This window comes from Motacilla alba, chromosome 1, assembly GCF_015832195.1.
Source record: "Motacilla alba alba isolate MOTALB_02 chromosome 1, Motacilla_alba_V1.0_pri, whole genome shotgun sequence".
Lineage (NCBI taxonomy): Eukaryota > Metazoa > Chordata > Aves > Passeriformes > Motacillidae > Motacilla > Motacilla alba.
This window is the reverse complement of record NC_052016.1, coordinates 6,115,277-6,136,649: the sequence shown is the minus strand read 5'-3', so window position 1 is coordinate 6,136,649 and position 21,373 is coordinate 6,115,277. Positions and strand designations below refer to the sequence as shown.

Sequence of the window (21,373 nt, the reverse complement as noted above, 5' to 3'; positions counted from 1 at the left end):
GTCCTTGAAGTTATTTTCAGTAATGGTGGCAATCAAAATGACAAGACTCTGTGGTTTTTCTCTCCCTTTAACATAATTTTGAAATAGAAAAGTAAAGCTTTCCAACTATCTTAGATGGTTTCAAATAAATTTTCAATATTCACCTGCACTATGATTACCAATCAAGATTTCCTCTAAATCACCACATTACTATAGAACTGTGGTCAAAATGGCAATTTCCATGACGAAACATTCCATACAGATTTCTTTTACCAGTTTTCAGAAAACATACTGAAGTGTTATGCTGGAAGGAAATCTCTTGTCTCTTCAGGAGGAGAATTATTTGTTTTGTAATTTTAGAAACAACTAACAAATAGCCATTAATATTGTTTCCCATTTTTCTAATCAATCTTCCAGCTCCGATCTTCTCTAGTAATTGCTGAAGTTGTTGTGATTTGAGTATGTGATCCTCTGATGAACTGAGACAAACTTCTGGAGCTCTAGTCAAAGAATGTGAGTGAAGCACCTACCTCTGCGAGAATCAACATTTTTTTCCTACCAGCTGCATTAAAACCTAATTGTGCAAAGAACCTTTCAAAGGTTCACTGTCTTTCAAAATTCACTTTAAGGGTATATTTTCAATGTTGCCTCTTCGCATTTTGCAGATCTTATTTTGATACTATACAATCATTCAGTCTCGAGAACTAAAGTCTCATCCATTTGATCCAGGACAACCAAGGCAAACAACATTCCAAAGAACATTAACAATCTAAAGACAAGCTCTGAATTTTGGAGAAAAGGTTTGGTTTTAATTCTACCAGGAGGAGAAACCATTCAGCAGGAAGGAAACACACTGGATTGCATTTTTGAGGTTTCAGCTTTGTATGTTACTGCTTTAAGCTTTTAGAAGTCTTAGCATTTTACATCCACAAACATTTTGCAGATCTTTCTTGTTGTTCTGGGAAGGCAGATGGTGCTAATCCACATTAATTTACAAAAATTTTCACCATTCTTCTAAAGTATAAAGCAGCAGAGGCACCCCAGCTCCAAATTTATTGCTCTTCCCTCTGAAGGCAACAAGAAAAGACAGTAAAACTCAATAAACACTGAATGAATTCCTGACTGGGATATGAATTTCTGGTATTACAAAATAAACGTTTTGGTAGAAAAATGTGTATGAACCCGAGAAATCAAATTAGGACATAAAATAGCCTCATCAGTAAGACTAAATTGGATGTGTCCACATCTTGAGTACTGAACACTTCCAGTCTCCACATCTCACAGTTACTTTGCAAGGACAGATTAAAAAGGGTGAGACTCTTACCTGCACAGCATTAGGCTGAGGGGGAAGAGTGTCTTAGATTTACAAAATTATAAAGGTGGTTCATAAGGTGAATAGGGTCTTCCCCAAACCTCAGAACAGTAGAACCAGCCTTTAAACTAGTAGGAGGCTGGTTTAAAACAGATAAAAGATACTTCTTTTATCAGATGTTTGTTTTTCATAGCAGGCAGTGAACTTTTTCAACCTACTGCCACAGAAAGTTGTGGAAGCTGACAGTATCTGAAGGTTCAGCAAGGCTTAGATCAGCTCAGTGACAAGAGGTTCATGAACAGCCTCAAGAGGGAATAGGCAGGGATATCCCTTGTCACAACCCCTAATGCAGACTGAGTGGATTCTGAGAAAAGAAAAGGAAATGGACAGTAAAGAGTGGCCAGATTTGCATGCACTCCCAGCTGCCATCCCCTAAATCCACTGCTAGACAGAGAGCACTGAGCTGCCAGCCTTGGGTGAGGAAGCAGTATAAATAATTCTGAAATATAAATGGATAAACCACAGTCCTGAGAGATGACAGAAATTAACAAGATCCTGCTTCACCTCATTTGCATTCTTCTCCATGTAGTTGAACGTGTATTCATCAGCATCCACCAAAAGAAAGTTGTGACCATGGAAACAAACTCTGGCTCCAACAAACAGATCCTGAGCCTTGTAGTATTCAGATGGCTCACTCTTAAAGAGTTCCTGCCCAGGCTTCTTAATGCGACCTCTTTCCAGGAACTTCCCACCAGCTATCCCTATGGAAATAGAATTTAAAATAATTAATTATGGCTTTACTTGGAAAAAAACCCACACACAGACAAAAAACCTCCAAGCCATCAGCAAAGAGACACCCAAAACCAGATTATTTGTATTCAAATACCACATTTTGTGCTCCAGTTTCCTGTCTCAGAACACTCTCTTCCCCTCCCTCTCACTGCTAAAAGGACTGTCTCTGCCAGTGTCCACAGCAACAGTGACATTGTGCACATTCTGTGACATGTCTCATTTGAATGCCTGCCAAACACCTTCCCTTCTTTGCTTTTCTTTAAAAGAGGACAGAAATGTGCCTCTTCAAATCGTTCCCATAACCCTGTCGCCAGCCTTGGAACTAGCCCTTGAGAAACCCAAGATCCAAACACTAAGATGCAGGCAATTATCCTTAAACTGTTAAAAGCAGAAAAAGGAAAATAAAAATCACAACATAAGAGAGCGCTGTCCTACAAAGATTGTGAATTCTGATGTACTTTAATTCTAACTTCCTTTAAAGGGCTTTTGAAATTTTTTTAAAGCGTAGGAGTGACATGATACTGTCTTCCACACATTGTTCTGCCACTGCAATTTAACTGTGTCTGCTTTTTGCTTTGTGAGGTGGGATGCCACATGGTTCCTTTTCACAGTATAATGATTTTATTTGTGTCACCAGAAACTGCACGAGGTACTCAAGGGTGGGTAAGATGCTAAAAGGAACATTTCTCTTTCCTGTATTAACTTCTGGTGTACCACAGGAACTGCACTGTATGTACTAAGCTTTCTGGAAAACCTTATGTCACATGTTTAGTTTCACTGGGATATGTGCCCTACAACAACTCTGGGGTTTGCTTCCTGTTGATATTTCAGCTTCCAAACCAAAAGCCAACATCTTCCTTCAGTAACATTTAATGACGCCTTAATACCAGGTACTTATGCAAGTCCAGTAAAAGGCTGATGATCAGTGTAATCAAATGCCTTTTATAGTAAAAATTATAAACGAGTGTGAAACCCAAACTACTTATTTAACTGGAGTTTGGAGCAGATGTCTGTCTTAATTGCTTTATTAGCACCATAAAAGATAAAAAAAAAAAACCCTCCACTATGGTAATAATCAGATCTTGCTTGAATCAAAAAACAACTCAAATCATTAATGTGACTCTAATGTTAACACATTCCTTTTCACCCAGCTATAAAAACAAATAAGAAATTTTTAGCTTATATAATCCTGGCAACTGTTTTTAATATTTAATAGGTCTCTGTAAGATTAGAAATTCACTCTTGCCTCTCTATTTCCCTGCAATTGTGCACTTGTATTGGAAACCCACTTCTGCCCCATAATGGTTTTTTAAATGTTACAGGTTAATTCATTACAAGTGGTATAAAGAAAAATGACTGAAAATATCTCATTAAGTTAGAGATTTTACACTGAAACCTGATAAGGAGTTTTGATGGAAATCTACAAAAGCCAGGCTCAAAGCACAAAATAAACACCACCACGAAAGACTCTCTTCCATTAAGATCAGATCAGAGTTTGCAGGTGTTTGTACAGCTGTTGGCTGGGTCTTACACTGAGTAAAAAAGGGGTTGTGATCTTCTTCATGGGGAGCCAAAGTTCTCAGGCTTTGATCCCCATCTCAAGAAGTGCTTCAAGATGTCCAGCCCTGTGAATTTCATAGAGTTTCAGTGTTACTAATATTAAAGTGCTTTTCTGAAACCTTCAGGTTGCTGAAACAAGAAAACTGAGAGCAACTTACTACTTCCCTTTTAGGATTGGGATTTGAAGCATTGGGATTTGAAGCATTATTTGCCAATTTGTACCAGTTCATGTAAATAAAAAGGTAAAATTTCAGCCCTCTGAAAATGTGCACAAAAGGGATGGCTAGGTTGTTATTTTAGATTTCTTACTCCCTTTCCTCAGCCACTATTACTGACCTCTACAAAGTCTTCTCATTCTTAATATGAAGAAACTCATTCTCTTTTCCTTCAGACATTACTAAAATGAGGGAGGGATGGTCAGAGAAAAGAAGTAGAAAGAAAAGGAAGGTGGGAACAAACAAACTTGAGCAGACCCAGGCCTCTTACCAACTGCTGCTCTACCTCCTCCACCACATTCCTTGCCTTTTCAATGCTGTTGTCACTAAACTCTCCAGTGGCCAGTTCTCAGCCATATCCTTTCATTCCACCTTTCCACCACCTCTAAAAGTCAGCTACTCCATCCATTTCAACAACCCATTTTAACAGGGAACTGGAAAGTCCACTTACAGACACATGCCTTTCATATGTGCCTTGAAGCATTTGTTACTATTTGTGGGCAAATTTGCCCATTTATTGATTCACATTTTATTTGACCAGCAGTGTTCAATGGACTCCCAGATGAAATCCCAGCACATATTCTCATTCCAAAATAAAAGGAAGGCAGGCAGCAATCTCTGGCCTGGCACTCATGCTGCTGATGGCTTGACCAGCTGACCACATCTGCTCTGCAGCGCGTGGTTTGACTCTTCTCTAGGTGCTGCCGGATGAATCTGGAGTCACAGCTCACAGCTATTATTACAGTGTGCTCAAGGCTCTCTGGGGCCCTGTCTAGTTGCAATGGTGCAAAGGAGAACTAGAAGTGACTGAACAGGCTTGGGGTCCAAGATTCAAACTGTTCCCTGGACTTCTTCAATTTAACAGTGCAGCTGTACCTTTAGCACCCTTTATGTCTCTGCACATAAAAAATGCCAATCAAACATGCCATTCAGTGGTGGAGAACTGAGCTGCTCTTGAGCCTCACAGTAGCTTTACATATTAAATATATGCACAAGTGTGTGTGTGTGTGTGTGTGTGTGTGTGTGTGTGTGTGTGCATTTAGCTGCAACAAAAGAAGTTGCATAAGTTTCAGGCCACTGGATCCCAGGAAGTGAGTAAAGTATTGATAAGAAGACACTGCTGCCATAAAAGTGGTTAATCTTGATGCTGTAGTGGAGCAGGATTAACTAGGAATACTCATCCTAGGCAGTCTTAAGCAGGTACTCTACACCTAATCCAAACACTTCTCAGAGAATCGCTCATATTTAGCTGGGGTTGAGGTCCCTATTTATGCACTCATAATATAGCTGGATGGAAGCAGAGATACTATCAGAGGTTCTCTGGATTGAAAAGGCACTTCTGGATGTTAACTGCTCTGAAACTGTTGCTGAAGATGTTTAGTGGGCTTCACAGAAAGACACTAATCTCTCCAACAGGGTCATGCTTAGCCAAAGCTCCCCCATCTCTCTGAACTATTCTGACATCCTTCCCACAGCTGTGTCCTTCCATCCAGCCACAGAACACTTCAGGAAAATAAAAATGCTTGAAAATCACAAAACTTTTTGTATCCTCAGCTGGAGGCAGCCTAAAACAGACAACAGAGGCCAAAAGAATTTAAACATGACAACATTTGGTGACCATCCTCCAGCAATAAGTGTGGTCAAGGAACTGAGAAGTAACAAAGCATTTATTTGTCACTTCAATAGTCAGTTTGGCTCTTGGAATACAGTTCAGTATTGTACACAAACACACATCCAGACTCTAGCACAGGGCAATCTTCCCTCTTTAAATGCTCAGCACTCCATGATAATTGGTAAAGTATGTTAGAAAGTGTCACAGCTGTTTGGCTTTCATGAGCTGCTTCTATGCAATGGATGCTGTATAGGTTTCATAACACAGTTTTGCAAAACAAAGGATTTAGTCTTTCATTCTTGATGTCTTGTATTTTCTGTCCCTATTTATCATCAGTTACGATACTATTTCTGTATGTTATCCACAACAAAAGTGAATGTTTAAAGGTCAGATTTTCAAATTAAAATACAATAAAAGTTCTAAGGCATTATACTTGCAGTTCCCAAAGGATATTGTGAAGTACTGTCATGCAATGAACAATGTAATCCTGAGTGAGGAAGATCATGAATTACTATGACAGTCAGCTCTGCAAGATAATGCAGCAGGCCTGCTGATGTAATTCCCACTGCATTTAAAAATCCATATCCCAGCTTCTGCTACTACTGAGTCTGGCCACGATGCTTACTGCAAAGTCCAACCAAATGAGCAGGGGAACTGGGGCTGGTTAGAGACATTGCCACCTCTTACCTGAGTTTCTCTCTGCATATTCAAAAATGGAAATGGTGTCATCACTCAGGAAGAAGGAAATAATGAATTTACGATCCTTGTCCACGGCGATGTCTGTGATGAGTTTGGCCGCATAGCGCAGGACCCTGCTGTCCATGCCATACCTAAAAAAGCAAAGGAACAGGTAAGAAATCAAAAACAGAGTGTGAGATAAGTTTTCACCTCTAAGAGATGCCTTCTCCTGAGTTTTGTAACATACATTAATTGTGTTATTACTGCACCAAGAAGGAAAATGGCATAGGATTCACTATTTTGTCAAAAACCGTTTTCAGCTTAAATTAACAGAACCAGATAGAGTCAGTCAGACAGAAAGAAATAATTTTCAGGGGAAAATTACTTCTCTGCCACAGGTCTGGAATTAATTTTTATTCAAGTTGAGTTGCAAATCAAGCCCGAAGTTACTTTCCAGAAAATTTATAAAAGAAGAACACATTTAGGTATGTATATTTTCAAAGCAAATTCTGAATAGCAATTCACACAAGGGTTATCTCCCACAAATTCAGGTCCACCAGATGACCTTACTAGCTAGATATTTATTAAGTGATTGTGTTTTAAATAATTTGTAGTGTTTGTATACACACTATCAATACATTCCCAAGCCTTTTCTAACTGCTTTCCTCTTTTACAGAGGTTCTCCAGGTGAATCTTTAACAGGAGACTTTGCTTTTTTGCTTTGGCTTCAACAACTGCTGCCTAATAAACCATTTCATAAGGGAAAGTAAAGTGTTAAAGCTTTAGTAGTGCTACAATAAACTGCATGATATTCAGCAGATAAAAAAATAAGTAAGTATCAGAAAGTCAAACAAAAACAAATCTGTGTTCATCTGCTGGATCATCCAAAATTCCTGACTAATGCCTGAACTAAGATTTCTGTCAAACTCCCACTGAAGACAGCAGAGGGGAGGAGGTAGAGGATGGAAGGGTCATAATATTTGCCTTCTCCAAAGAGAAATTTTGCAGAGTTTGCAGAAAATTGGAGTACCATGTCACTGACCCAGGCCTCATGCACCTGTCCCTTAAAGTCTGATATGCTGTATATTTTGCTGAAAAAAAAAAAAATTACATCCCCACACAACATTTATCTCCTTCACAAAAATACATAATTTAAAAAACTGAAACAGTTTTTCACACAAAATACCTGTCTTTCACCAGGAATTGCCTGTAATCCTTATGGGCAGTCTTGATAACCACACCCTTACAGGAGCTTAAAGAATCTTCTTCAGAACCAAATCCATTATAAGGAGGAATAATTTTTTCTGGTTTTGGAGGCGGTGGAGTCTTATACTGAATTGGGGTGAAATCCACTGCAGCAAAGAGAGCAAGACTTATTTGTTACTGGTGTGATGAAGGCATTTTACCAAGGATTTAAACTTCCAATATGAATAGTTATTAGCCTACTTCTGTAACAGACCAACAGATCAAAGTCAAACCAGGATCCCTCCTACTGTTACAGGGTAGAAAAAGACTCCACAGAGACAACATAGACCAAAATTATTTCTTCAAGGATTTCAGGATTTCATCTATAATCTTAAAATATTTGAAAAATATCATTAAGATACACAGGCAAAAGGAAAGACAAATATAGTTTCAAAATGGGATAAAATAGTAAATTAAAAATTCTAAATTAATTTTTCAGTTTCATCCTTTGAGACATGATTAAGTAAATAACTGTCCTATGAGTTTCCTGCCCTGTGCTTTTGGCTACAGGAAAAAAAAATACATAAATAAATAAAATGTTATTCATTACTTAAAGCATACATATATTAAAAGTCTTTGGTACACTAAAGCAAATAACTTCAGCCCACAACCCACTATATCCAGAGTTGGGAAGCTTTGTTTTTTCCTCATTTTCCCCAGACTCAAGTCTTGTCTTGTAGTGATCAGTGGTCCTGGCTATCCCAGGTACACAGCAGGAGCTGTCCTGACTCAGCAGAGGCACATCTGGCCAGGGACCTGCAGTCAATTCCCACTGAGTTACCTCCCAAAAGTGCTGCTTCCCTGATTCTCATTACTCCTCTCTTGGTGAAAATCTTGTCCCATTTGGCCCCTTGCTGCACCCCTGCACTGCCCTTCTGCTGCAGGACATCTTCCAGTGTGTTCACATAAAACTTCACAGAGGAGCTCAGTCTGCTGCTTAAATGAGGTTCATGGCAAATGGAAAGGTGAGAGGAAAATAAGGAACTTGCATATGGGAGAAAGGAAATGGGAAAATCTGAGGCAAAAGAAGAAAAGAGCCACAGGAACACAGGATAACTCAGGCTGGACAGGACCTCGGGAGGTCTGCTCAGCACAGGGTCTGCCTCAGGTCAGAGGAATTTCAGAGATATGAGAACAGTGCATAAAAGTGGATCCCATGAAATAAAGGGTTTTTTTCCTTTAAAACTTAACTTTTCTACCCAGAACTGAAGAGAGATGGATAACCTAAACTTGTAGCACGGGTTTCAGTGCAAATAGAGGAGGGTGACAAAACTGCTGGCACTTTGAACACTGGGCTGGTTTGTGATTAAAATGTTTTAAACATGGCTATATCAGAAGATGAAAGCACAACACTCCTAAAATCTGACTTGCCTAACAGCAGTGTGAGTTGAAAAATAAAGTAAGCATTCAGATGTCAGAGTTTTTCTTTAGCTTGAAAACAATGAGTTCTCCTTTAGCCTTTACCTCTCAGAAGAATATGGTCTGACTCAAAAAGCTGATACTTTCACCTGAATCAGTCAAAAAGGGTTTTGCAAAACCACACCAACATTCTTCTCCATAAAAACTACATGTGCCCTTTCTGGGACTCAGAAGCAAAAAGGCCAAGCCCAAAGAAAGACCATTCAGAAATCTTCAAAGCAATTTTCACCATGAAAGAGTATGTGTGTGTAAACATGCACCAAAATCACAGACTCGTAGAATCATAGAATGGTTTGGGCTGGAAGGGACCTTAAAGATCACCTCGTTCCAACCCCCCTGTCATGGGCAGGGACACCTTCCACTAGACCAGGTTGCTCAGAGCTCCATCCAGCCTGGCCTTGAACAACTCTAGGAATCACAGAATCAATGAGATCATCTGAGATCATCAAGTCCAACCTATGACCAAACACCACCTTGTCAATCAGACCATGGCACTGAATGCCATGTTCTGTCTTTCCTTAAAATCCTGGTGGGGACTCCACTGCCTCCTTGGGCTGCCTATTCCCATCTGTAATCACCCTTTCTGTGAAGAATGTCTTCCTAATGTCCAACCCAAACCTCCCCTGGAGCAGCTTTAGACTGTGTCCTGTCAACCTGTCACAGGTTGCCTGGGAGAAGAGCCCGAGCCCCACCTGGCTCCAACCTCCTTTCAGGGAGTTGTAGGGAGTGATAAGGTCACCCCAGAGCCACCTTTTCTCCAGGATGAACACCCTCAACTCCCCCAGTCACTCCTCACAGGACTTGTGCTCCAGACCCTTCCCCAGCTCTGTTGCCCTTCTCTGGACCTGCTCTGCATGGGGCATCTGAGATTTTCTCAGGACAATCTGTTCCAGTGCCTCACCACCCTCACAGCATAGAACTGCCACTTAAAATCTAATCTCAGCATACTCTCTTTCAGTGTGAAGCCACTCCCCCTTGTCCTGTCACTCCAGGCCCTTGTATAGTCTCTCTCCATTTTTCTTGTCTGTTCTCTTCAGGTACTGGAAGGCCATATTTAGGTTACCCCAAAGCCTTCTGAACTGCCCAATTCTCCAAGTCATTGCCCATAGGAGAGGTGCTCCTTTCCTCCAATCAGCTTGGTGCCATCTCTAGACTCTCCAACAGGTCCATGTCCTGGAACCCCAGGGCTGGATGCAGCACTGCAGGTGGGGTCTCAGAACAGTGGAGCAGAGAGGCAGAATCCTCCCCTCCCCTGCTGCCCACAGTGCTTTGGATACAGCCCAGGACACTCCTGACCTCTGGGCTGAGAGGGCACAGGGACAGGGCATGTCCAGCCCCTCATCCACCAGCACCCCCAAGTCCTGGATACTCTGGATCTGCCCATCCCACAGCCTGGATTGATACTGGGGATTGTTCTTACTGAACCTCATGAGATTCCCATTAAACTGTATGAGATCTCCTCTTTTCTAAGCACTGTTTGTGACCAAAACACCACATTTTTACAGCTCCATGGCGTGTGGATGATACAGGCAATTCCTGATAGCATAAACAGGGAGCCTGTACATCGGCATAGACGGAGCAGGAGAGTAAACCCCGATGCCTACAGGTGCTCAGCATCGCAGGTAACACACAGGATCCGCCAGCGAGATTCCCGCTGGATTCCCAGCTGGATTCCTGGCTGGATTCCCACTGAATCCGCGCTGGCTTTCCCGCTGGATTCCTGACTGGATTCCCACTGAATTCCTGGCGAGATTCCCGCTGGATTCCCGGCTGGATTCCCATTGAATCCCTGGCGAGATTCCCACTGGATTCCCAGCTGGATTCCCATTGAATCCCCGGCGAGATTCCCGCTGGATTCCCGGCTGGATTCCCATTGAATCCCTGGCGAGATTCCTGCTGGATTCCCGGCTGGATTCTCACTGAATTCTCACTGGCTTTCCCGCTGGATTCCCGGCTGAATTCCCATTCAATTCCCGGCAAGATTCCCGCTGGATTCCCGGCTGGATTCCCACTGAATTCGCACTGGCTTTCCCGCTGGATTCCCGGCTGAATTCCCATTCAATTCCCGGCAAGATTCCCGCTGGATTCTCGGCTGGATTCCCGACTGGATTCCCACTGAATTCACGCTGGCTCTCCCGCTGGATTCCCGGCTGGATTCCCGGCTGGATTCGCGCGGGCTTTCCCGCTGGATTCCCGGCTGGATTCGCGCTGGCTTTCCCGCTGGATTCCCGGCTGGATTCCCGGCTGGATTCGCGCTGGCTTTCCCGCTGGATTCCCGGCTGGATTCCTGGCTGGATTCCCACTGAATTCGCGCTGGCTTTCCCGCTGGATTCCCGGCTGGATTCCTGGCTGGATTCCCACTGAATTCGCGCTGGCTTTCCCGCCGGATTCCCGATTCCGCGCTCCCACAGCGCCACCCGGTGGCGGCGCGGCGGAGGCGGCGCGGGGCTGACGCTGCTCCTCAGCCCGAGCCGAGCGCTCGTTTTTAATTAGATGTCACGGAACAGCGGATTTTGGCAGAGACACGAGCCCCGCCTGCTTGCTCAGGTGTCACAGGTCCTGCCAGAAGCGCTCGGGGTGCCAGGGCACCTGCGCGGGACCCTGGCCGCAGAGGACAAGAAGCTCCTCTGTTCACAGGCTGGTCACAGTCTGCACGTTCACACCCACACATAAGGCATTCATTAAGAGATGCTAAAGCATTTCCCCTTTCGTAAACTTCAGCACATGTGGATTAAAATTAGATTTAAAAACTGGAAGGAAATTGTAAATTAAGAGGAATAATGTTTTATCCCTGGGGGATGTGTTGAATCCCTCACAAGTGAAGCTTGGAGTAAGCGAAATCCAAAGGGAAGTTCAGCCCTTTGGTTCCCATCTCATCCCTGAAGTAAAATGAACTTGTGTCATTCACAGAATCATAGAATTACTAATTTTAGAAAAGGCCTCTGAGATCACCCAGCACTGCCAGGTCTACCTCTAAACCATGTCCCTAAGTGTCACATCTACACATTTTTTGAAGACTTCCAGAGGTGGTGACTCTACTCCACTACTTTCCTGGACAGTCTGCTCTAGCTTGACAACCCTTTCAGTCAATAAATGATTCCTAATATCCAATATAAACCTCCTCTGAGGCTGTTTCATATTGTCCTGTCACTTGTTACCTAAGAGACTGACCCTCACCTGTCTAGGTTCACTAAAGAGAAAAATACAAACATCCAGTCTTGTGTCACCTATATTTTCCAGGATTTTAAAGGATTATATATTCATATTCTCTCCTGTGAAAGATGAAATTCATAAAGAAATTGCCATGGAGAAATACAGGTTACAAAACTAGTCAAAAACTAATTTCTGGAACTTGTGAAGAGCCAGTTACCTGAGCTCAAAACTCATTTCATCTTTTCTCTGCCACACAGCATTAGGGCAGAATCAGACAGACAGCTGGCACTTATATACAAAATGCACTCTTCTCAAGGTGATCACTGGTGTTTAAGAAAATTACTTCTGTCCAGTCTGGAAAAGGAATCAATTCTCACTTCTTCCAGGCTGTAACATTTTCAGTGTAAATTTACAGTGGGTAAAGAGTAAAGTGAAAATCTGGGACTACAAATTTCTACTTCCAGAAAGAATAGCACACGTATATTTGCCACGTATATTTTCATCCCTTGTTACTGCAGTAACTTGGGGGCTTATTTCACCTCGTTTATCAAACATGGACCTCTGAATACTTGTAGATTTCTCACGACTTCAAAACCTGAGTGAGATTGGAACAAGCACTGGGAACAGCAAGAAACAAAAGAGCTCCAGCCACATCTTTAGCATATAAACAATGTGAAGACAGCAAAGCCTTCTTAATAAGAAAAACTAAATTCCTCATGAAGAATTTGTTGCCAGAGAGGGAGCATTAAACCAGCTTGAATGAGCTCGTCAGCTTTCAATTTCAATATATATTCTGAGATTTTGGTATAGAGTGTGAGATTACCTTCTGCCCTCATTGAAGAACTGCAGGAAAACCTCATGTGTTAGATAAGACCATATTTCAAGGAAAAGCCAAGTGCTACATACTTTGGATTAAAATGATAACTATACTGAATATCAGGGTTTAGAAGCAGGAAAGAAATTCTACCTTCAGAGGAAGAGGACAGGCACCTCTGAGCATTAAAGCCAGAAACAGGAAAGAGAAATCCCACTAGACTTGGATAATGTAAGGAGGTGGTGATAACCTGGGGAGATGGCAGTAAGCATAGTGCTCTCTATACATCAGGGGAGATGTTTGACAAACAGCCGAGACCTTCTAGTGATAGTCTGATTCACAACTGAGGTAAGAAGTAAAGTAAGAAGGCAAAAAATACCATGTCCATCTTTTACATGCAGGAATAAAGAAAACCTAGTGCTTACAGAACTGTCCATGCAGCTGAAACCTGACAGTGTTTATTCTGATTCAAAGAAAATCTTAATTTACAGTCTTACTTCCTTATGATTATTACAGTTACCTGGGCAAAAAAGGAATCTATATATGCACAAGTACATTTAGAAGCTGCTGCTCAGTCTCCACCACGTGTAGTGGAGAGGTTAAACACCAGAGACACTGACCTCTGACGAGCCTCGTGAAAATTGGCAGCAGGCTTTAGTGCCCCGCTGAGGGGAAAGCAAGGAGTCAGCTGTTATCCCCGTTATCCAGGAGCAGCTGCCTGGCCAGCAGCACACAGCCCTGCCCCGGCAGCAGGTCAGGGCCGGAGCCTGAGAAATGAGGGGGTGGGAGGGGTGGAGAGCAGGCACAGGAGAGGGATTGCAGGGTGCTCTGAAAAGCCTCAACAGCCAGGCTTGGGAGGTGCTGGGACAGGGAAGAAAAAGCAGTAGGAAACCAGATTTTCCTGGTTTTGTTCCATCTTGAGTAATCTGTTATTTAAGAAAGAATACTTTATACTCTGTGCTAAGATATTAAGTGAGAAGGACAATTACCAGCTTCCCCCACTGCACATCAGCCCGTTTCCCTTTTCAGCAGGGTGACCACAACACATACATGGCTACAGAGTCTTTTTCTCCTCCTCTGAGGCTGCACTAGCAAGTCTGGACGGGTTACTTCACACATTAATGCATTTTCTCTTGCATTCATAGTACTTCTAGGTGACAGTAATGCCATCAGCTTCCTACTGGAGAGCATTAGCTGCATTCATCAATGGAGAAACTCTGCTTCTCACAAACATATTAAACTAGGGAAACCCCACATTAGAAATATATCACGTTCTTCAAGAGAAATCTAAACTACTCCTCATTCTCCTAAAAGGCAAATTCTGTGGGCAAGCAACTTGTGCTGAAACTGCAGACTCAAAAATAAATGTCAGCTTCTTTAATGGCTTTGGCAGAAGAGTATAAATTGAAGGGGAGTAATATAAAAACAAAATTAAAAAACAGCTGGATTGGTGCCATGAGGTGCTGAGTACTGTGCCTTGATGTAAGAACTAATTTATCCACTTGCTTACTCTTGCTCAAGTAAATGGTCTCCCTGGACTGGAGCTGCAATTAAGTCCGTTCCAGTTTTAATTGGATGGGAGTGGAATTCTGAGCACTTTGTGGGACTGAGCCCACTGAGAGTACCTTGTACATCCACAGACACACACAAAATGTGTAAATCACTAAGAGTAAAAGGTGAACACTCACTAGTTCTCTCTAAAAACCTGCTTTTAAGCCAAAACCTACCCTGGTCTCCTGATTCTACTCCTGGTCCCTTTCAGTTAAAAAGTCATACCTACATTTTTTTAATCCTTGTGAGAAAAGCAGGAAAGAATTTTACAGCCAAGCGTGTGAATCCCTTAGCTCTAAGAAAGTGTTGTCTGTGAACAAGACAGGTTGCATCAAGATGGATGGTATTCCATGTCAGCCAGAGTCTCTGCCATCATATATCCTTAAAGGTATGTGTAAAACACTTCCCAGTTTCCCAAAGGTCTCAGCTGGAGCACATCTTTGTGTGTTTGGTGTCAACGAGGCAGAGAAACTGGAGAGAGCACTGAGAAAAATTATCACAGATAGAAAAAAATGGACTATGGAGAAAGACTGAAGGGTTTTCCCTTAGCAGCAAATGGCCTGGGATGGGGGCAGGGCAGTAGGGTTTTGTACTGGAATCATGTTCAGATACGTACGAGGTTATTAAAAGAGAATACTGAGCAGCTGTTCCCCAAGTCCAACAGAGATAAGAGAAAAAATTTACTCTCTCAGTTTACACAAACCAGCTTCAGAGTAGCTTTTAAGCAGCATTTTTAACTATGAGGTTAGGACAAGATACCTCAGGAGGCAAAGAAATCTCCTTTACTGCAGAACAGGAACAGACTAGACCACCTACAGTTTTGTAGAATTCTGCACATCAGCAACTTCTGAATTCCCCTAACTTGCAAACCACCTAACTTTTATCATCCAGAGACATAAGTAGTAATTACTGAGCCAGCATTAGAGGAGGGGAAGGGCCTTTGCATTTGTGTATAACTTGGTTGCACTGCTTGTTTGATCCAGGATGGTCAGCTGTATTTCATTTATTGCTTGCCCTGAGTAAGAAATCCCCATTCTCTGTTTGGGATCATTTGCTCAGACAGAGGATATTGCTGCCAAAAAGCAGCAGTGGTCTTGGCTGAAGAAATTCCCAGAGCAGAACCCCCTCTTTTGGACCTCTAGAGTTAAATTTGCTATTATTGCAGGTAATACCATGGTTATTGAATATGGCTTCCTCACACACTGGCAAGATCAGGATTACTTTGGTACAGACATGCCAAGGTATTATTGAAAAAGTCCTAATGAGAAATATTTTTCCAAATAATAAATCTAGTGTTTGAATGGCAATGCTACACCATTTAATTCCCCCAGTGCAGCAGACAAGCTCTGATACACACACATCTATCTGATCACAAGGTACCAGAAATAGTCTGCTCAGGTGTTTTATTTCACAGTGGCGGGGAAAGGCCATAGTAGGATTCTTCCAACCATCTCTGAATAGTCAGATGCTCAGCTGTATTTATTGAATGAATAAACTGCCAGAAAATAACTAAGTCATTTTTGCAGGAAGATGTCCATGATGGAACCATTAGCAAGTCTGACTGGAGACATTCAAAGACAGATAAATGAAAGCCCCTACTGTTATTCATTTCCAAAATGCTTTTCCATAATGGACATAGTTGCTAAATGTTTCTAGAATTTAGTACTGAAACTTCACAAGATACACACTCTAATGGTCCAGTATACACAAAACTGCATTGTAAAAACCAATGATGTGATAGATTAAAACTGTCATGTCAGAAAATCTTATTATGTGAGGATTCTGACATCCATATAAAATGAAATATAAGGGGGAATAATTGAGCTCATTCTACTCACCCACTTACTACATGCTCTTTATTATTTTCTGACTGCAAACACAGCTATTGGAAGGGGAGGGGAAAGGAGAGAAGAAGAAATGCCAGTCTATCCATTTGACTATTTTGTCACTATAGTTTTCAAATAGAGGCATTAGGAGCAGAACACATACATTATATGCTAGTTTTCAAGGGAGCAATGTATAAGAAAGCCCTTCTGGATTACCTGCAAAATTACTGCTTTGCTGCTAACAGCCTACAACAGATTGTTATTGCTAAAGGTTTTAATGAACATGTTTTGTCAGTAATAAAATTTGAAGACAGCTCTGCTAAATTTGGAAGTATAAAAATGCTCATAAGGAAAGGATAATGATCACTACTTACCAATTCCATACTTTTTCCTGTAATGTTCTTTAGTGAATTCATCACAATCACAGAGTAATATCTGCCTTCCCCAAACATTAATTACTGCCCCTATTTTCAAGTCACTGTCTTTGTAAAATTCCCGATGCACTGCTCCTGTCTAATAAAAAAAGGAACATTTATACAGCAGTTCCATAAGTCTCAGAATCGCACAACCTTTGTTAAAACCCAGGTCATTTAGTGTGTGTGATTTAACAACCTTCGAAGTCCATTGGTAAGCGTATTTCACCCCATGTTAAGCTCCTTCACTTTTACAAATGTGGGATCTACATACAGTAAATCTCAGTAGCTCTCATTTCAGCTACTCTCCAGTGGCAACACAATTTCATAAATAACTCTCTTTGTTGCAGAGGATAACAACCATAGAAATTACAAAAACTACGATAAAGATATTCAACAGCAGGAGGCACTCAATAATTTCTGACCTGCAGAACGTCCCGAATGTAATAGCCTTTGTTTCTTTCTGGCTTTCCCAACACATTGAGCAGAGTGTAATTGGTGATGGTGCCTGGATGATATGGAGCAGCAGGAGCATTCTGCAAGGGAAGAGACCAACTCTTCAGAAATATGGGTGACAGTGAAGAAAGAGAACTCTGTTACCTTAGAACCAGCAGGTTTGTTTTACACTGGAGGTTATTGTAGTATTTTCTGGGAGATTTTTTTAGTAAATTCTAAGATTCTACTACCAAACCTAAAAGCCAAAAGTGTATCTTCAAAAAGCCAGAATGTATATATGCCAGAAGCAGCATTCAGAATCTTACTCTCTCTCCAAGGGTAAAGTCTCCTTTCTCTTGGAAGCAAACAGAAAGCAAAGGTCAGCATACCCAAAGTACCACATAATTGTCAACATCTGCACTAAAGGATATTATTTTGATTGGTAATAATTATAAAAACATGCAAAGAACCATCCAGGATTGGTCCTATCCACTACACAAACACAGGAGATTCAAGTCAGCATGATTTTGTTGGCAAAGATGTGTTTTTGTTTCTATTGTTAGTTTTAAAATTACAGAAGTAATTTATCCTAGTAATATCAAACTTAATATATATTTATGTCACTTTTTTTTTAAATTATGAATAAACTGCTGATGCAGGGTAATCAAAATTAGTTACTTTGTCTTACCACCTCTCCTGACCCCTCAACTTTTGATTCCTCTGCTGCCTTTCACAAAATTTCTAGAGCAAAAATCCAGTCCTTAAAATTGCAACATGCACCTCAGTGGTCGAACGGGTCTGATATCATAGAGCCACTGCTAAATCAGCATCTCAGAACAAGACTTACAAGGTGAGAAAGGTGTAACATTTTGCTGGTAGGTTTTTATTACAAAATCTCATGTACATCTATGGTATCACAAATATATTATCAGTGTTAGAAGGAAAGGATTTTATTCCATCTGTTGGCTGATGTTATTTTATCATCAGGATCTGTCAGGAGTGATACGGAAGTGTATCCAGATCAGTAATTTTATAATCATAACAGGTTACAGAGGATACAAACCCTTTGAAGATTTCTCTGAGTGGAGCCTTTCTCATGATTAATGCCCAAGAAAGCTTATTGATGGATTCATATTGATTTTAATTTGCTTTGCTTAATGTCCCGAACCCAGAAACTCAATTTTAAGAAATCACACCAGATTTGCTATGAAGAGGTAATGTTATAGAATACTAAAACTGACTTTTCCAAAGGCTGCAAATGTAAGTCATAGATCAAATCTGAACGCACCTCGGTTTTACATAAGCTTATCAATATTAATTTTCATGTCTTCCATTATTGCAGAGTTTTATTAATACAGTTACCTTAATACATTAATATAGGAGAAAGAAAATCATAAGACATCTGTGACTAAATACTCCTTTTAGTTTAAGCATGACAAGCCTAAAGATATCCTTCCATCACTTATTAATTTACTACACAAGTATGTGTGCAAAACTTAAATCACGCAATTATTATTAATACTCTGAAAACACTTTCTAAATATCATTACAAACCCCATACAGGATGTTCAAAACTAGGCATTCAACATTTCTTAATTAGTGGAAGAATTTGAAATTTTTCATTGCTCACCTTTGGAAGCTTATCTCTTTTGAGGAAAAATGGAACCACATCCCGGCCTGAGTTTGATGGTAAAATTTCCCTTATATCAATAGTATCATCAGACAAATAATAACGAAGAATAAGTTCCCGTGGGTCAGAAAGCTGCAATTCCGGGTCATTCCACACACAAGAAAACCCCAAAACTTGTCCATCAAACTCCAGAAATTGCTTCAAAGTGTCAAAGCGCTCGTAAGGGTGAAAAGGATTCGTGCTCTCCAGATGTCTCTGGTAAAGGAGAAATTAAAAGAAATGTATTTTTAATTATTTACTCCTAAAAACAGGATCACAACTGCATGGTGCTGTCCAACCTTAGAACACAGGTTTAGGATTTTCAAATCCACACTATTACAATACATGAAATATGATTTATGCCATTATCAGAGAAGTATTTACAGGGTTGCTGCACCCTCAGAAAAAACATGAAAACAATTTTGGATTGGTTTTAACCCTTGTTTTTTTTGCAACAACATCCTCTAGATCAGAGAACTGTTAAATTATTTACAGTACAGCTCATATTTTCAAGAAACTGCCTGTGGTCATCAGATGACTAGAATGCCAAATAGCATCACTCTTCCTGATTTACTTCCTTAAAAATGATTTCTTACAGATAATGTGGTGTAAAGAATCAATTTATTCTTTTCCCTTTGGTATTTTCTGTCGTTCAACTTTAAAACATAGATTTTTAACTTTTGATTCATGCTACACAGTTGGCAAGTACCGGGTATGTTTGTTCTTCTCTCAAAAGACACCCATGGGTCTGATAAGGAACAGCAAATGTTCAACTAAAGATACTTTCCAGCTCATGTGACAAGGCACTTCCTGCAGTCATGGTTGCTGCAAAACCAGTGGCACTGGGTCCCAGGATGATGATCCAGTCCAAGGACTGCATTTGAATACTGTCAGTTCACATCTATAAATGGTGACCTGAACAGAGAGTTTTTCCTAAGTCCAAATCCACATGACCAAAGTGCATTAAAAGGGACAAGATAATCCTTCTCATCTACAAAATTGCTTCCAAAGAAGAATGGTGACAGACACTGATGAGACAATGTGAGCTGAACTGTCTGAACAGAAAACAATGTTGACTGTGGACAATTTACATTGCTGTCTAAATTCCTTTTTATCCACTAACACACCTTCTGGCCTTAAAAATCTGTGAGGGAAAAGGCCCATTCTTTTAGAGAATCAAATCTTAAAATAAGGAGAGCAGAACCAAGTTATTTACCTTCCCAGTGCTCTCTTTTCTCCTTCCTGACCCTTGAAGATGCAATAGGCAACAAAACACAGCCCCAGAACCAGGTAACACCATCGTCATCCATGGAATACCATCTCCAACAATACAGGAGGAATTTCTTCATGGAAAGGGTTCTTAAGCACTGAAGGGGATGCCCAGGGAAGTGGTGGAGGCCCCATCCCTGGAGGTGTTCAAGGAACACATGGATGTGACACTCAGTGCTCTGGTTTGGGTGACAAGGTGGGGACTAGTCACAGGTTGGACTTGATCTCAGAGGTCTTTTCTAACATAAATGGTTCTGTAATTCTGTGAAATATTAGTCTAAATGGTTTACTGCACTTTCCACTGGACTCATTTTCTATCCCATCCCATTCCTTACCTTCCTTCATATCTTCATTTTCTGGCCATGTACTAGAAGTCCAGTGAAAACCAATTTAATTTTGCTCAAAGTCGCCCAGAGCAATCAAAAAAAAATTACCTTCCTCACATTAGGTGGCAATTTTTTCAAAGAAAAGTGAAAGCATAAGGCAGCCAGAATCTGCTAAATAACTTTTCTGGAATTTCTCAACAACTGAGAACATGAAGACATAGATTTTTGTAATTTTTATCTTCTGAAGCTCATATTTCCCAAATCTTTTTCACCTCTCCATTCTCTTTAGGGACTGATATGCCCAATTCTTGAATGTTTTGCTTGTTGTTAAAAAAAAATTAAAACCTAAGTGGGTTATGCAGTATCATACATAATGTTGACACAGTGTGACAGTATCAAGACAACTCAGCATGAGTTTATATACACAGCTGTTACCTACAGGGGCTGAGTAAAGGAAAAGAAACCCATGGCCAGGCTGAGTCACCACAACACAGAACCAGATGTGTTACAAATGCTGATTTTCACTGGGGGATTGCATAAGCCTAGCAGCATGAATGAAGAGAAACCAACTTGTTGGCCTGAGAGTGCCTCAGAGACATGGAAAATGTCCTACACATCTCAGTCACAGTCACTTTCCATTACTGCTGCTGAGGCCCACAGCAGTTTTCTCACTGGGAGCACTGAGGATGCCACAGACACAGGGCGTATTTGCTGCTTCCAGAGGACCAGGCTGGATCTGTCCAACAGGCTGCTTGTGGTGGGCCAACAGTCCTAAGAGTCAGGTCAAGTGCCATTTGCACTCATATTAATCAAGAAAAACAGAACTGAAAGGAACTTGTCTTTATTTCCAACAGAAAACATCACGCCCATTACTATTACCAGAGGGGAAAAAAATAAAAGAAAACAAGCAACAAACCCTGCAAAGGGGAATCCACATAGAATCTAGGAGCTGTGAGTGAGACTTCTGGAGGTGTGTGTTTGTGTATATGTGATCCCATACACTTAGAAAAGAGGGAGGCAAATAAAACCTTGCAAGTCTTAAAACTGCAGAACACTGGGTTCTGTATGGCAGAAGAATTTGCTTTACACAGAGCTGTTAAAAACA

The 21,373-nt window shown here is 41.0% G+C and overlaps 1 protein-coding gene across 2 annotated transcripts in view; it reads right to left on the bottom strand.

Annotated features, from left to right (window-relative positions):
• EFHC2 (EF-hand domain containing 2) overlaps positions 1 to 21,373 on the bottom strand; it is a 56,793-nt gene that overhangs the window by 15,749 nt on the left and 19,671 nt on the right. For both annotated transcript variants that reach the window (XM_038157489.1, XM_038157497.1), the window contains 6 exons: positions 18,635 to 18,889; positions 16,995 to 17,105; positions 16,531 to 16,669; positions 7,335 to 7,500; positions 6,158 to 6,300; positions 1,856 to 2,052 (listed from right to left, as the gene is read on the bottom strand). In XM_038157489.1, coding sequence (XP_038013417.1) covers positions 1,856 to 2,052; positions 6,158 to 6,300; positions 7,335 to 7,500; positions 16,531 to 16,669; positions 16,995 to 17,105; positions 18,635 to 18,889 — 1,011 coding nt within the window. The remainder of the gene's footprint in view (positions 1 to 1,855; positions 2,053 to 6,157; positions 6,301 to 7,334; positions 7,501 to 16,530; positions 16,670 to 16,994; positions 17,106 to 18,634; positions 18,890 to 21,373) is intronic.